Source organism: Pituophis catenifer, unplaced genomic scaffold (assembly GCF_029215685.1).
Source record: "Pituophis catenifer annectens isolate HBS135680 unplaced genomic scaffold, rPitCat1.0.hap2 SCAF_3, whole genome shotgun sequence".
In the NCBI taxonomy this organism is placed as follows: Eukaryota; Metazoa; Chordata; class Lepidosauria; order Squamata; family Colubridae; genus Pituophis; species Pituophis catenifer.
This window is the reverse complement of record NW_027256883.1, coordinates 76,988,977-77,006,603: the sequence shown is the minus strand read 5'-3', so window position 1 is coordinate 77,006,603 and position 17,627 is coordinate 76,988,977. Positions and strand designations below refer to the sequence as shown.

Here is a 17,627-nt window from a genome sequence, read left to right as displayed (position 1 = left end):
GTGTTTCTATTGATCAGTGTATTTCACGTTTCACTCCCTAAAAATATTTCATGGAAATGATTATGTAACTGAAACATGCAGCTGTAGAATACTAACAAGGGTTGTACATATTCTGAAAATCATTTGGATCTTGTTAAAATCAACCATCCCCCTCCCATGCATTAAATAAAGGCAAATTCTTATGAGGCTTTGGGCAAACCCCTTCAAAGATGCCTTTACTTTAAGAGTCTTTAACAGTCTTCAGTGATGCGGTTGTTCAGGGGCTAAGACGCTGAGCTTGTCGATCAAAAGGTCGGCAGTTCAGCGGTTCGAATCCCTAGTGCCACGTAACGGGATGAACTCCCGTTACTTGCCCCAGCTTCTGTCAACCTAGCAGTTCAAAAGCACGTAAAAAATGCAAGTAGAAAAATATGGACCACCTTTGGTGGGAAAGTAACAGCGTTCCATGCGCCTTTGGCGTTTAGTCATGCCAGCCACATGACCACGGAGACGTCTTCGTGCGCTAGCTCTTCGGCTTTGAAACAGAGATGAGCACTGCCCTCTAGAGTCAGTAACGACTAGCACATATGTGCGAGGGGAACCTTTACCTTTTTAAAGAGTCTTTAAGAGTTTACTTTAACAGTCAACCAGAATGAGTAAATTCCTTAAAGAAGCAGCACCTTTTTTTCCAAGCTCATGCAGGGATCTGAAAAAAGTCAGGCAACTTTAATGATCAGGTAGGAGATTCCGTCCTTGTGTAAGGTCTGAAACATTTTTTCCCACATCACTTTGGAGGCACAAGGATTAGAAATGTAAGATTTTCAGAAATGTTCAGGAATTTTTCTTTTCTTTCTTTTAAAAAAATGGAAATTATGAGAGAAATTGTTACATACAGTAAATGTCAGTCTCATAAAGTAGACCAGATTAAGGAACAGACACCAAATACTTCCCTATGCCCTGAATTCAAGGTCACTGTCTAAACTCACTCCGAGGGACAACATTCATTTTTATTTCACTCGTTACTGATATACAAGTAGTGCTTGACATATGACTGGTCAGTTAATAACCATTCAAAATTACGATGGACCTCCCCAGAGCTATGTATGATCTGTTTTCAGAATCACATTGGTCGCACAAGCACAGATGGCCATGCAATTGCATTTTAGGTGCTTGGCAATCAGCTCACCTTTACAGATGTTTGCAGCACCCCACAGTCACATGACTTACTTTGTGACTCCCCCCCCAGAAATACAAATTACTTCCAATTTCTGCCCAAAAAAACCCACAGGGGAAAATAAATTTGCTAAACAAATATGGCATTCACTTAATGACTGCCATAAAAATGTTGTAAAATTGGCTCTGGCCATGTGATGCCTTATTACGACTGTAGGGATTTAGGACCATAGTTCTGATTTCAATTACAGTCATAAGCCAAGGGCTACCCATAAGATTTTTTTTTTGCTGTTTTAAGAATAAATAGACAGGCATATGTACAGAGATATATACTAAACTATTAATTGTATTATTTCAATTGTTATAAGGTGCTGGTTGTCACTTATAAAGCCTCACAAGGCACAGGGCCTGGTTACTTAAGGAACCGCCCAGGAGTGAAATCCAGCAGGTTCTGACAGGTTCTGGAGAACTGATAGCAGAAATTTTGAGCAGTTCAGAGAACCGGTAACGGAAATTTTGAGTAGTTCGGAGAACCGGCAAATACCACCTCTGAGTGGGGTGGGAATGGAGATTTTGCAGTATCCTTCCCCTATCATGCCCAAGCCACGCCCATCAAACCACACCACACCCACCAAGCCATGCCATAGAACCGGTAGTAAAAAAATTTGGATTTCACCACTGGAATCGCCCATCTCCCATAGTATCTGCCTGGCTGATTTGATCTGGCAGGTTTGGTGTGCTACAAGCTTCTTCAAATAAGCAATGTCATCTATTGCAGGGGTCCCCAACCCCCTGTCCATGGACCGGCACTGGGCCACGGCATGCCAGAATCCGAACAAGCAAAGCCCCATCCATGGGATGCAGGCAGCATGTGAAACCACGCCCCGTCCGGTCCACGGAAAAACCTCTCTCCACGGAACCGGTCCCTGGTGGCCAAAAGGTTTGGGACTGCTGATCTATTGGGACCATGGACACTCATCTTTCGGGTTGCAGTGTTTGCCCTCTGGAAAAATGTTTCCCCTCCAAGATCCTAACAGCCCCGTCATTCCTTCTCAGCCCAACCTACCTCACAGGGTTGTTGTGGGGAAAACAGGAGGAGGAAGGGGTGTTGGATATGTCTGCCGGTTTGAATTACTTGTAAAAGTAATAAAGGGGGGAATACTATCTAACTAAGTCCCGTATTTTTTGGAGTATAAGACACACCTTTTCCCCCCAAAAAAGAGGGTGAAAATCTGGGTGCGTCTTATACTCCAAATGTAGCCCCACCCAGCTTCTCAAACGGAGGCTTCAGAGGCTGAAAAAAGCATCAGAAATGAAGCTTCAGAAAAAAAGTCCCCAAACAGCTTCAGAGGCTTTTTTTCTCTGAAGCTGTTTCAGAGGCTTTCAGAGGCAGGAAAGAAAGTTTTTCTGAAATTCCGTTTCAGAGGGAGAAAAAAAAGCAAAAATAAGCAAGGCACAGAGCTCACAACCAAGGAACCTGTTGCTAAAATTCACCTCTGGGAACAGCTGATTGGGGGTATTCCGGGAGACCAATCCACCTGCCAATTAACTTTTTTCTTATTTTCCTCCCCAAAAACTAAGGTGTGTCTTACACTCCGGTGTGTTTTATACTCCGAAAAATACGGTAACTAACTAACTAAATAAATTCAAATAAATAAATAATCCCTCTCTTCACAATATTCTATATGCATGGGTGGCATTGCTTTTCCTTAATGAGATCGAATGAAGGCTGGAGATTGCAGCTAAAAACTCATATGAGGCTTTAACAGCAAAGGGTCAGTATTCAGAAAAAGATCGGCAGAAGTAGGTTTAGAAAACAAGAGCCCTGGGTGATACACAGAGCTTTCTCTTTTCTTGGAGTCCCCTCTATAGAGGCAGAGATGCAAGAGTTCCCTATGGACAATCACTTTAAACCAAACATATAGAAATGTGTACTTTTGATGATGTTCTTCTCATGGAAGTTAGTGGCAATTTTACTCTCCATGGTTATAAACTCACAATCAGCAATGTGAAATAGGTTCAAGGAAAAAAATCCAGATGCTGGAAAATGCTGAAGGAATAGGATTACTTGGTTTTCTTTAAAATATGAGTTTTAAATCTACTCTTTTTTGGATATAGAATCCAAAATACACAAAAAGTCAAGGGAAATTTGATTCAGAAATTACTGTATCCTTGAAGCACCTAAACTATCTCCAGGAACCAGGCTAGAAAAGTATGTCTTGCCATCTTTTATCAGTACGGGCATGGAAATAATCCAATTATCCAGCCCTTCTCATAGAGTTTGCATTTCATGTCATTCTGGAACTTTGTAGGAACAAATCACAGGAAACTAAATCTCCCCACCTAACACAGACCTAAATGCGAGCTGTGTCAACTTGGAGGACAAATCAATTTTGAGTAGACAAGCAAGTAAAAGCAAAAATGACAGAATGATTCCAGTATATATATATATATTTGAAGTCTAGAAAGATAACCAAACCCTCCCACAGCTGGACTACAGCAACTATATAAGAAGAGTTGCTCAGAATGCAAAATGAATCCTAAATATGGGGAAAGATGAAACACAACCATCTGAACAACTTCCTATTTACACCCTTGAATCAAGAGGTATAAATCTGGCACGAAGACAAAACATAAACCTGTCTGCTTCATATTAATGATGTTCACGACAGTCAGACAACAATAGCTTCAGAATAAATGTTCACAAGGATGACATGTGGCAATAGGGGTAGAGAGAGATGATGAAAATTGAGAGAGGGGGACTTAGAGGCATCTAAGAAGTGTAAGGGGAAATCAATGAACTATGTATGTTTAGGAGCATAAGTGGCACTGGTTAAGGGAAAGTAAATTGAAAGATCAATCTAAAACTGTTTCGGTTGTAAGCAAGTCACTTCGACATTTTCAGTATCATCTAGCATCCCCATAAATTTTTCAGAAGGCAGACTCTGGTATTACGGTGGTATTTAGAAGGATTGTTAGTGGGAATAATTTTCAGGCAAACAAATCAGAACTCAAGGAGAGAGGCCAGAATTCAAATTGCTTCCAGAGCAGGAAGAGAGGAGCCTTGGTGACACGGTGGTTAGAAAACAGTATTGCAGACTAACTCTGCCCACAGCGTGGAGTTCGATCCTGGTTGGCTCAAGGTTGACTCAGCTTTCCATCCTTTCAAAGTCAGTAAAATGAGGACCCAGATTTTTGGGGAAAATATGCTGACTCTGTAAATTGCTCAGAGAGTGCTATAAAGCACTGAGGTGGTATATAAATCTATTGCTATAGTAGCCTAGTAGAAGCCTGCCGGATACAGTATCAGCCCATCCAATCTAGCATTCTGTCATACAATAGTAAACCAAATGCATTTAGGAAGACCACAAACATTTCTCCACCACTGTTGCTTCCCTGTAGCTGGCATTTGGGGCATTTTGCCAGTGTTTGAAGAGATACTGAATAGCCATCAAGAAAAAAGAATTCTAAACCTAATCTTTCCTTTATTTAATCTTAGACATAGAAAATAGGGTTGGAAGGAACCTTGGAGGTCTTCTAGTCAGCCCCCTACCTAAGAAGAAGATCCTATCCTAAACAGATGGTCCTCACCACATCTCATGTCACCAAACTCCAGTTCGATATGTCATGTAAGTCAGTTCTCCTGCTACTGATTCTGGACCAGCTTTGATATCTGATATTGTAAACATGGAAGAAAAAAAATATCTCTGCTCACATGTTCCAAATTATGCATCTCTTCATTCAACTTTACTCTCAGATACAGATCAAGACCCTATAACAGAGGTTTTCAAACTTGGCAGCTTTAAGACTTGTGGACTTCAACTCCCAGAATTCTCCAGCTATCATAGCTGGCTGGAGAATTCTGGGGGTTGAAATCCATAAGTCTTAAAGCTGCCAAGTTTGGGGTCTCCTGCCCTACAATTTTCCCTCACGGGGTGACTAAGGGAGATGTTCTAGCCCTCTAATAATTTTGGTTTCTCTATGCTGCACCTTTTTTGGTTCCTTAATTATTTTTAAAATGTGCTCACCAAAAATATCATATAATCCAAAAAAAAGTGGGGAAAGGGAGAGGGATTCTCCAAAACTGGCTGCTTTAATTCCCTTCCTAGTAGTCTTGTGCATGGAATTCTCTCAGGCGCAAAGGATCATTAAGTTGCAGTTCAAAAAGGATTTACTGCCCAAGGCTATATACAAGAATCTAATCAACGAAAGTTCAGTTCAAAATTGGTGCCAGATAAGGGTCAGCGGAATTCAAGAGGGGTTGTACTTGGACCATCTGAGGCAACCTAATGACTCTAAACTGATGACTTGCTTAACTCTGCCTCCTAGTTCTATCTCCTCCTACAAATTCATTCTTTTTTATAGCAGCTGTATACTGTGTTGATATTTTCATAGATGTCTTCACTCTAATTTCAAGATCTCTTTCCTAAACACGCACTGCTATCTCAGCTCCCACTAATATATGTGTGAAATTTGGATATTCTTGGGCACCAACATAAATTTCTTTTTGCTTGCTTACACTGAACTCCATTTGCCATTCTGAGGCCCATTCACTAGCTTCTCTTGTAGTTATAGTGAAAAAACTTACTAAATTTTCAGGGGCTCTTTATAAAAGCCTCCGGCAACTTTATAAACCCATGTCAATCACCCCAATATCCCATCTTACATAGTCAATTCCATCTGGGCAATAAAACTTGGGGCCACTTGGGGAATCTGCAATGGGCCAGGCTAGAAGGAACTGCTAATGAAGGCCATTAATGGAGTTGAGAGGAATACCAATGTAACAAAACAAAAAAAAAACTATAATAAAATATATTGTGATAAAATATACTACTATCTATAGTATATAATGAGTGATGTGGTGGCTCAGTGGCTAAGACGCTGACCTTGTCGATCAAAAGGTTGGTAATTCAACAGTTCGAATCCCTAGTGCCGCATAACGGGGTGAGCTCCCATTATTTGTCCCAGCTTCTGCCAACCTAGCAGTTCGAAAGCACGTAAAAAACGCAAGTAGAAAAATAGGGACCACCTTTGGTGGGAAGGTAACAGCGTTCCGTGACCACAGAGACGTCTTTGGACAGTGCTGGCTCTTTGGCTTTGAAACAGAGATAAGCACCGACCCCTAGAGTCGGGAACAACTAGCATATATGTGTGAGGGGAACTTTACCTTTACTAGTGTATAATATATAAAATTATATACACAAACACAAAAGAAACAATGTTCCTTAATAGAAGAACTCAGGGTTGAATTGCGGAGTCCTTGGTGCTCTCTGAGCTTGATTGTTTGCTTGCAGATGTTTCATTATCAAACTAGATAACATCATGACTAGCACTGATGATGTTACTTAGAAGGCAATGAAGCATCTGTAGAGAACAACCAAGATCAGAGAGCATCAAGAAGTCTAAAGTTCCTTAAAGCATACTATCAATAAACAGGCCAGCTGATTACAAATAACTAGTAAAGGACATATTATTTTCTTTTTTCTATTCTGTTTTAAGTTGAGTCAGTTGGGTCAGAGTTATATGTGAATTACCAAACCCAACTTTATATTTTAGCATCCCAACTAAGAGCTTTCAAGTGCCTCTTCTGAAGGCTGAAATATCAGACCATGTCATCAATAGGGTAACCGCATAGTTGCTCAAACTCACTTTGGCAGTTCTGACCTTTTCAATTTGATCCATTTAGAGTAGGTTTTGCATTCCAACATTTCATTATGGAAATATTTTACCAATTCCCAAGAACATAATTTAGTCTTAAGAATTTGTGATGAAAACCGAATACCCATCACTTTCAGTCATTTCTTAGCAAAGACACACCTTCATTCACAATCACGTTCCATAGACATAATGGAAATTATTAAGGTCCTTTCAACAGGTTGATAGACCAGGTTATAAAAATATGACTTGTGTACAAAAGAGGTCAATGCTATTCCTGCAACGTATTGGTTCGGAACACACCTTGATGTCTTCCAGTTATCTTAAGATTTTAGAATCACAAGCAATGGCTAATCAGGAGATTCCGTAAGTTGGGACCAAGATATTAGGAGGAATCAGATTTTATGTTTTGAGTCATAAACTGAAAGGCTCACCTGCAATTGAGTTCTTTCCATAAATTCCTATTTATTTTAACAACATGCAGAATATTTCAAGCTCCTTATGATCACTGCAAGATTTCCACAATATCTCCTTTCTGCCCCTATAGCTAACTAAACCTTTGCAGTAATATTAGAGATTGAGTCTCATGATTTGAACCCTTGAGCAGCACCAGCTTTAGGCCACTTTCAAAACCTGAAAACTCAAAAGCTAATCTGAATAACAGAAGAGAATAACAGAATAGCAGAGTTGGAAGGAACCTTGGAGGTCTTCTAGTCCAACCCCCTGCTCAGGCAGGAAACCCTACACCATTTTGACAACTGGTTGTCCAATCACTTCTTAAAAACTTCCAGTGTTGGAGCATTCATAACTTCTGGAGGCAAGTTGTTACATACAAAGACTTTGCAAAAGGGCAAGGGATGGGATGAATCAACCTGTATCAGCCAGACATTATAGTTATCACAAACCAAGATGCAATAATAACCATATATACCTTAGCCAGCATTGCAAGATGTTGATTCTGAACAATGGCAGTACGGTATGTTGCTAATCCTCCTTCCTCCAAGCTTGGGAACAAATAGTACAGATGGACACTGGAAATAAAGATAAAAATCACATAGTAGTGTGCATTCCTAAACTCTACCAGCCTTGAGTATAGTAGAATAAAGGTTTTATTGACAATAGTTTTTTTTTAAAAAAAAAACAAGGATGGGCAGGCATCATATGAAAGAGACCTCTGTGATGCAATTCTTTTCTAATTTATTTATTTAGTAAATTTACAATCACCCATCTCATATATATGTCTCTTAATGATCACAACTAAAAGAGAATAAGAAACAAAATCATCCATGTTATTTAATTCTATAGTAAGTTTGTCCATTTCTGCACACTCAAACCTGGGAAAACTGGTATCAATGGATAGAAAATAAAAATAGGAAATATATAGATCAAAATAAGACATAAATTGTGTTTACATATATTTGATCAAGGAGTATCTGAGAATATATGAATAGAGTTAAGAGTTATGTACTGTTGGAACGACATTGAATTGTATAACTATCATGGATGTATTTTTGTTACAGACATATTTGTATTAGTATTTTAATATTTTAAATTTTAATAAAGGTTTTCTGAAAATTAAAAAAAAAAGAAAGAAAAAAAAATCACCCAGAGTTAAAAAGCAGTGAAATATCATAAAAATAGCGATCAAGAAGACTCTCAGCCATTCAAACAAGCCATGACAGGGGCCCACCCTTACTATCAGGGCCCCAACTCAGTGGTAAATAAGTGCCTTATAAAAGATCAGAAGGATCACAGCAAAGCTAATTTCTGGTAGGTGAGATTCCAGAGGTGGGCACCACAGCAGGAAAGTTCTTGCAAATGGGAATTGAAGCAGGCCTTTCCTACCAGATATAACAGGATGGGTAGACCTGAAGAGAGATATTTCTATAAGTAACCCAGCCCCAACCTGTGAAGATCTTTGAAGCTAACTAACAGTGCCTTGAATTGCAGCGCACAGAGCAGACGTGTCACACATGCCAAATGACCAGCACCAGGTGAAGCTTCCAAATCCTCTTCAAGTCCAGCCCCATGTAGACCACTTTGCAGTAATCCATTTAGGACTAGCGCATGGGTGACTGTGAACACCCCCTCCTCCAGTCCAGGAATGGCTGCAACAGGAATACAATACCAAACTGTGCAAAAAGACCTCCTTGCCATGGCTGCCACCTGCTCATCAAGCAGGAGCTGTGAGTCCAGAAGGACCCTCATATGGCACAGAGGTTCTGCCCAGGCGGAGCAACCCCATCTAGAACAAGACAGGGAAGTTCCATAGAACCAGGGGTGCCAAAACACAAAGCTATTTGATTTTACTAAGATTGAGCTGAGGCCTGTTGTTCTTCATCCAGGCTCCAGCTTTCAGACACCAAGCAGGACTTCTATAGTATCACTTGGATGGTCCAGAGCAGAGATATATAATAGGATATTATCTGCATATTTATGATAGCCCTCCCTGAATCAATGAATAGCTTCACTTAGTAACTTCATGTAGCCAATAAAAAAAGAGAGAAGAGCACCGAGTCTACAGCAGAGGCCACTAGCTGACCTTTCTTCCTCTATAAACATTGACTGGAAGCAGCCTTGAAAAACCAGCACAGCACCTTGCTGCCCACATCTAATCCTTGCAACCAATCCAGAAGGATGCCATGATCAATGTTATTTAATTCCTGCTCCTTCTCTCTTCCTGTTTGAGTAGAAAAACAGGTCATACATTTGGTGTTTTCATCCAATTACTGAAGTAGAACAAGGCTGTCAAACTCGCAGCCTGCGAGCCAGATGCGCCACCTGCTGGCCACGCCCACACCCAGTTTAGCAAAGGGGGAAAAAGTCCTGATACATCACATGATGATGCCGTGACGACACAAGTTTGACACTCCTGGAGTAGAAGAAGCCACAGGGAAGTAGCTTTCATACCGCTTATTCCAGTAAAATAAGAACAAGGGTTTCTCTGCTTACTTTTTCATACTTTGTACCGTCAATAAAATATGAATCTATTGAGGGATGGAGGGAAAGAAAGGAGAATAAGGATAAGGATAAGGATTAGGATAAGGATAGGGATAGGGATAGGGATAGGGAAAGCAAGGCAAGGCAAGGAAGGAAGGAAGGAGGAAAGAAAGGAGGAAAGAAAGAAAGAAAGAAAGAAAGAAAGAAAGAAAGAAAGAAAGAAAGAAAGAAAGAAAGAAAGAAAGACCAAATAACAAGTTCCATGATGTATTGTGGCTCTCATTAAATTCAGGAGTTTAGTTTTAGAACAATTCTGCAAGGTACTAAAAGCTTCTTTAAAAAAAGAATAGAGAGAAATAAATGTTAAAAGAAACAGATAAAATTGATTCTATAAGCGCATCACTAACCTCATTCATACATTAATTCCTGGAAAAAACTGACTTTAAAACATTTATTCATCCTCTTTGCATGTTTTTATAGAAATGATCGGATGAAAATGTAGAATTTCAGAGACATGGCCTAGCCACGGTTCCTTCAAAGTAAATGGCCCTGAATTCAATCTCATTATGTGGAGATTTATCTGGGAGTATATTTAACCTAATAAATCTACAGTGTGAACCTAAGCAAGGTTGCTCAAAAGAATGACTGTATCTAAGGAGGATAAGACCCGTTTCTCAAATAATTTTACAGATTCAAGCTTCATGCTTTTAGAGTAGATTTGGAGGATTTGTGTCAGCTGTGGAAAGTCCAAAGTAAGCAGTCTTATCTTTTGACCAAAAAAAAAAAAAAAAAAAAAAAAAAGTCCTGAGGAACTTGTAGTCACTCGATAGTTTTCTGCATCTCTATGCTGTTGTGCCATGATTGACTGATATTTGTAGCCCAGGACTGGTAGCATCAGAGTAACATTGTTGTGAAGCAGTGGGACTTTGGTGAGAGGACAGATTCCCTTGCTGAGAGGCAAGGAGATGCTTATGAAAAGAATTTAACTGTGAGTTTGCAGTGTGATGGGAAGATCTTTTGCAGATTAAATTCCCTCGGGCCAGAGATGTTTTCCGGTGTTTGCCTGTCTGATCTTCCTCTTCAGTAAATAGGCATCAGACTGTGTTTTTGATCTCAGAAACGTTGTGGTAAGGATTCTACTGTATGTGATTCACAGAAATGACATTAGAAGAAGTTACATGTTCACCGTGCCGATTTTCAAATCTCAAGAAAACAAATGAAAAAAAAAGTACTCTGTAATCCAAAATAGTACAACATAGCAATATGTGATGGCATGACATAAATCAGCTGTCATTCAAAATATATTATTTTTAGGATTTTTTTTTTAAATTTAATACAAAAAAAAAAAAAAAAAAGCTCCAAACTATACTCCTTCAAAGTAGTTGTTAGAAGGTATTGATAATGGCAGGTTTTTTTCTCCTTTATCTGTAATTCTGCAATATTTTTAGAGTCTCTCTTTAAATAAAACAACTACTTTTCCTAACACAGCTGAGATCTGAAATTGGTTTTGAAAGCTGTTACCTCAGGTTTTTATTTTTTTTATAGTGCCTTCTCTCACAAATAACACTTATCAAGAAAATGGCTGCTGTTTTCACTAAGCTATGAAAAGTCAATTTTATGGGGATTTTTTTTTTTTTTTGGTCATTTTTCAGTACTTTGAAAAACATACAAAGCCAAAATGATTGAGTGATCATCCATTAACTGGAAGGAACTTAGTGATCTTAGTGATTTATTTTTTTAAAAAAACTGTGAATATATGTATGTGATTGCCTGCTCCTAAAAAGGCAGAATGCCAAGCTTGCCTTTATGAGGTCAGGATTAATGAATAACAGACTTTGAAAGGGAAGAAATGTTTCGAGATTTACTTGGAAACTCACATCATGCTTGAAATTATAGGCAGAAAGATCAAGGAGTACTATGACAAGATGAGGAAACCCATCTCAAAAAGATGTATATCTTTTATTTGGTGGCTATAAACTTAGAAGCATTTTGGTCCTAAACTAGCCACTGCTCAGAACAGTTGTGAGGAATTCTAAATTACATTTAATGGAACAAAAATATGAGCCTTTTACTTCACTCTAGTATGCTTTTGGGTCCAAATATGGTGTTAAACTTCAGAAATATCTATGGACTTCTCTTATTCTCCTCTATAGTAACATCCAAAAAACGTAACATAGCAATTACTCTGAAGCTAATGGATGGAAGAAATGAGCCAATAAAAAAGGGGCAAGGCAAAAACCCAATACTTGGGAAGTATCCCATTGGGATAATAAGTAGACTTCTTGAGTCTTCTAATACTCTTCAGCTTTAGGCATTTCAAAAACAGGCACTAATCTCCAATTGTAGGTTACTAGTTTAAGGAGACTGGAAGAGAAAGGAGATATTTTAAAAATATTTTTAAAAAGAAAAAAAAGAAATGCATGAAGGCCAGGAGATAATAAAGGATCTTCATTTTACCTGTGTTATTCCAGCCACTAAGGAAATAACAGCAATATGAGTGGAAGGCTTGGCTCAGTTATAATTTGGGCTTAGTATCATGTCTAAATGACAAAATAACAGAGTTGGAAGGGACCTTAGAGGTCTTCTAATCTGATCCCTTGCTCAGGCAGGAAGCCCTCTACCATTTTGACAAATGGTTGTCCAATCTCTTCTTAAAACCAGTGTTGGAGCACCCATAACATCTGGAAGCAAGTCATTCCACTGATTAATTGTTCTAACTGTCAGGAAATTTTCTCCTTAGTTCAAGGTTCGTTTTCTCCTTGATTAGTTTCCATCCATTGCTTCTTGTCCTGCCCTCAAGTACTTTGAACAATAGGTTGACTCCAGGGGTAAAATGCTACCGGTTCAGGGCGGTTCACTGGAACCGGTAGTGAAAATGCCACTGGTCCGCCTGAATCGGTAGTAAAAAAATGCTTTAAAAAGTAAAAAAAAGTTCTGACAATCATGCGGTACAGCTGATAATTTGAACTTTTTAAAAAAAAAAAATTAAGCATTTTTTTTTACTACCGGCTCAGGCAATAGGTAGTAAAAAAAATGCTTAATTTTTTTTTTAAAAAAAGTAAAAAAAAAGTAAAAAAAAAAAGGTTCTGACAATCAGCTGTGACGCACGATGTTTTTTTTTTTTTTTTTTTTTTACTTTTTAAGCTCTCTGTGACTCTGTGAGGTTTCTGCTTGTTGCAGGGACCATTTTGTGTGAAGTCCAGCTGCTTTTGCATTGTGTGTGAGTCAGTTATGTAGCTATTGTGTTTTTTTTTGTGTAAAATGTGATAGTTGGTATTCCCGGTCACATGACCCAGTTGCACCCAGCCAGTCACATGATACCAAGCCACGCCCACCCAGTCACATGACTGCCAAGCCACACCCACCAAGCCACATCCACAGAACCAGTAGGGAAAAAAAATGAATTTCACCACTGGTTGACCCCCTCTTCTTTATAGCAGTCCCTTAGATATTGCCATATCACCCCTAATCCTTCTTTTCATTAAACTAGACATAACCAATCCCCCAACTGTTTTTCTTATATGTTTTAGTCTCCAGTCCCTAATCATCTTTGTTCCTCTGCACTCTTCTCGAGTCTCAACATCCTTTTTGTATCGTGGCGACCGAAACTGGATAGTCCAAGTTGGTCTTACCAAGGCATTATAAAGTGGTACTAACATGGTTGTATTTTAGCATCAGATCTTCCCTCTCTTTATAAAAGAAAACCAACTTTTGGGTACCTTTTAAAATGAATCCAATTCTTTCTATGATCGTTCCTTGAAACAGTCAGGATATTTAAGGGAAGCCTACTTTTTAATTCAACTATTTGCTGGATCATCCTAACAAAATTCCAACAGTTGACAAGTATAGTATTTGTGTCAGTATTTAGACAGAGACCTAGGTCAATTCAGAATATAGGCCCAACTAGATTTGGAGACACTTGGTTCATTAGACAAGTTGAGGGAAAATGCACTTGGTGCTTCAATCAATGAAAGGGTGGGGCAGGGCAGAAATAATGCTAGGCAAATCCCTGTGTAACAGTTTCCGTTTCCTATCTCTAAGGGAAAATGACAATACTCAAAATACGTAAACTCAACTCAAAATATGCCAAAAGGCATATGCACAATTAAGTGCTTGGCACATCAGAAATACTGCATAATTTTGAAAAAGGTACAGATTTGGAGGTCGATAAGTTTTCTTGTTAAAAATGATGAAATCATACCAAAAAAAAAATCACTGGCCACTGTATTGTATAGGTTTAAAAACAGGGTTGGACCACATTTCCCCTTCTAATTTAGTTAGTTATATTCCAAGTCTCCCACAACCAACACAAAAAGGTATGGTAGAATTTGTTGCTGTACAGCACCTTTTGAGGGCTGCCTTTCTGTTCTCAGGCATATAAATCAAATTAAAAAAAAGAAAGTGACTAAATGGGGTTAAGAGATGAGAAAAGGATGATTTATTACCTGGCAGAACCAGGTGTCGGACCTGAACTCAAACACTTACCTAGTTAAAAACTCAACCACAGCATCTCCCAAAAATTCCAAGCGTTCGTTGTGGTTAATCCTGCAAAGGAATGCAAAGACGATTAAGAGTGATTCTTGCACCCTTAAGTGACACTGCTGATAGAAAACAGCTACCCATCACTTCTTTGGGCAATAAGCAGAAAAAGTTAGCCTCCTGCAGTTTTTCTTTCGGAATGCTGAATTCCCGATGCACAACAGTGAATATCTGGGCTTCTCCTCCGCCATACAAAAGCCACAGGCGGCCTGAAAGGTAATAAGGCAGATTATAATTTTGTGTTGACTGATTAGTAAAAGAGAGGATAATGACGTGCAAAAGCCTGCTGCGAGGGACTTTTCCGTGTGCTGTTATGCCTGTCAATGATTTAAAAGAAATGCCTCCCCCTAGGCTATCTATAGACTCTTGGTGCCAGGCACACGAAAAAGAAAAGCACCTCGCAGGGAGCGCGCCGTTTCTTGAAACAGCTATAATAGCGAGCCTGACCCTTCGTCTTCTTTAGCGGTTTTATTCTCTAGGTACAAGCAGGATTACAGTTTACAAGGGGACTACATGCTTTGCATGCAAAACATTACATATTCAATCCTTAGCATTTCTCTCTAGAAAAAAACTACTGCCTGAGACTTTGGAAATAGTCGCTGGGCTGTGTAGAAAATGCAGTATTGAAATAGATGGGCCCAACGACCTGAAAGGAAGGAAGCTTTCCCTACATTTCTACATAGATGCTTGCACAGTTCTTAGAAGTATCCTTGCCTTTTGAACAAGAAGGAAATAGTCAGACCTACAGCCAAAGAGATCAACAGACCTCTAAAGATTATTGTGCAGGAAAACAAAATACTGAAGCAGGACTGGGAGATATTTCTCCCCCTCCCCCGCCCCCAAAAAAGATTGCCATTGGTGATCAGAAATTCAATTATGGTAATCGGGGAAAAATTATGGTCAATTCATAGTAATAATATATTTTTAAACTTCTGATGCGGCTAGACAGATAACTAGGCTATCACTTGCAAACTGGGATTACTTCTTCCATCAGATTCCAAAAGTGGCATCATGGCTTGAGGGTAGAGATAATAAACACACATCCTGTTTTTACTGCAATAAACACATATACTGTAGGTCCAGCTTTCTGCTACTTCACTATAAGATTCTTTGGGTAGCAGGTGAGTAGCTTCTGGTACCCACAATTAACTAGCAAAACCAGCTGAAATATGTAGACCCAAGATGGTCATATGAAAAATAACACATGGAGCTGGGGAAAGGCATGTGAAAAATAAATAAATCAAAAATTCAATCTAGATCTTCTGGCATCATCGTTTTGAGAGAAAGATGATGATCGTTCCTGGTGGCATTCAAGACAGGGAAGTTTAATGAAGGATCACAGAACAGAGTTTTTCATGAAAAGCGCTGCCCCAAATCCACTGCCAGATATTGTCAATGAAACAAGTCTAAATGGATCACTATTTGGATTCAATGTATGGTAGTTTCCAATGCAACTAAGTAGATTTAAAAAAAAAAAAATCTGAGGTAGGATTTCAAAAGATTACCCTGCCCCATGATTAGTATCAATACTTTGCAGACCGTATGTAAGAATTCAGTCTTAAATGTCACAGTTTAAGCACAGCCAGGGCCCTACATTAAGATTTGGATGGAACACCTATTTATAGTATACATCTCACTTGTATGTTACACATACCAGATCTCTTTCTTTCTCTCCCCCCCCCCCACACACATACAGAGAAAGATTAAAAGTAATTAAGTACAGATTGAATTTAATTAAGAATGAGGGGAGGGAATAAAGATTTGATATAAATATACTGTAATTTTCTGTGGAGAAAAAAGAGAACAAACATCATCAAAATAACTCCACAGTAGTATATATGACACTGCTGTAATTGCACAGTATTGTCAGATATAGATACACAATCTATAAAATTCAGCTCTCCACATGAACTGAAAGGCAGGGTTCCCATTAAATTCTGAATTATAAACATTTCTGGAAAATGTTCCTATGCTATATGGATATGATTGGTCTGCACAAGTATTTGGGCTATAATACTTTATGAGAAATCTATTATACTTTATGAAGTTTGAGCATATGAAGAAAACTAACGACATTTAAAAAAAGTAAAAACTGATCTGAAGAAAAATATCTTTATCGGAATATTGGAAAAAATAGGCAATAAAGAAATAATATGAAATTGTAATGTGCTTTGCTATCTTAATTATTTAGAATAAAAAGCAAACTCCATATAACTTTGAAATTGTCAGGCCTGCCTGAAATAGAAATTTCCCACGGAATATATCAGCACTGGAATATCCTCTAGCCCCGTAAGTCATAAGAAAAGAAGGTCCAGGAGCATCATTCTACAGCAGGACCACCCGGCTATACTGACTGATGACCTTTAGTTTGACAGTGAACATGGAACTCCTTTGAAGTCCATCTCAAAAACACAATTGGCTAAAAGCAGTGTTCCATGTATTGACTGGTGCTAGTCACTATTTTATTTTATTATCTTATTTTATTTTATTTTATTTTATTTTATTTTATTTTATTTTATTTTATTTTATTTTATTTTATTTTATTTTATTTTATTTATTTATTTATTTATTTATTTATTTATTTATTTATTTATTTTATATTTTATTTATTTTATTTATTTTATTTATTTTATGTTATTATTTATTTTATTTTATTCTATTTTTTCATTCATTCATTATGCCGCTCACTTCCCCTATAAGCTTACAAGTTAAAAAACACCATAAGTAAAAATTATTTAAATATTTAAACATTAGAACTGCATGGATTATGATTTTAAAACTATACTGAAACCAGAACCAAGAGACAGATACGATGAGGGTAACATTTCTTACCCCATCAACCACCTCCAGCAGTGAATGCTCACTTCGGGGCCCCAGGCCAACAGCAAAGCAGAGTTTGATATCCTTCCAGAAGGCCAAAATGGTGGGAGTATTATGTTCGCATTACACCTATGCGGTTCTACCCCATATTGGTTACCAACAGATTTCTAGTTACAATTCAAAGGGATAATTTTGATTCATAGAGCCATATGTGGCTTGGCACCTTCAGGACTGCATATTTCAACTAGAGTTCATTCTTTCCTCTCTCTCGCCAGCTGTAAACGTCACATAGCCGATAGCCCTGCCTAGTTAGACCTCTCAGACAGTGGTGGGTTTTACTTACCTTTGCTACCGGTTCGCTCACTTCTGCGCATGCGCAGAGCGTATTTGATGATGTCCAGGCAGGTGGGTGGAGCCTCCCACTGCCGCTACTACCGGTTCGCCCAAACTGGGGCGAACTGGTAGCAACCCACCACTGCTCTCAGACCAGAATTTCTCAGCAGTTGAGAACATAGTATTAC

The 17,627-nt window shown here is 38.6% G+C and overlaps 1 protein-coding gene across 1 annotated transcript in view; it reads right to left on the bottom strand.

Moving 5' to 3' along the window:
- The window catches only part of DROSHA (drosha ribonuclease III), a 105,720-nt gene that overhangs the window by 39,385 nt on the left and 48,708 nt on the right, over nt 1–17,627 (bottom strand). Inside the window, exons 20-21 of the mRNA XM_070940765.1 lie at nt 14,233–14,292; nt 7,739–7,838 (exon numbers count right to left, since the gene is read on the bottom strand). Coding sequence (XP_070796866.1) covers nt 7,739–7,838; nt 14,233–14,292 — 160 coding nt within the window. The remainder of the gene's footprint in view (nt 1–7,738; nt 7,839–14,232; nt 14,293–17,627) is intronic.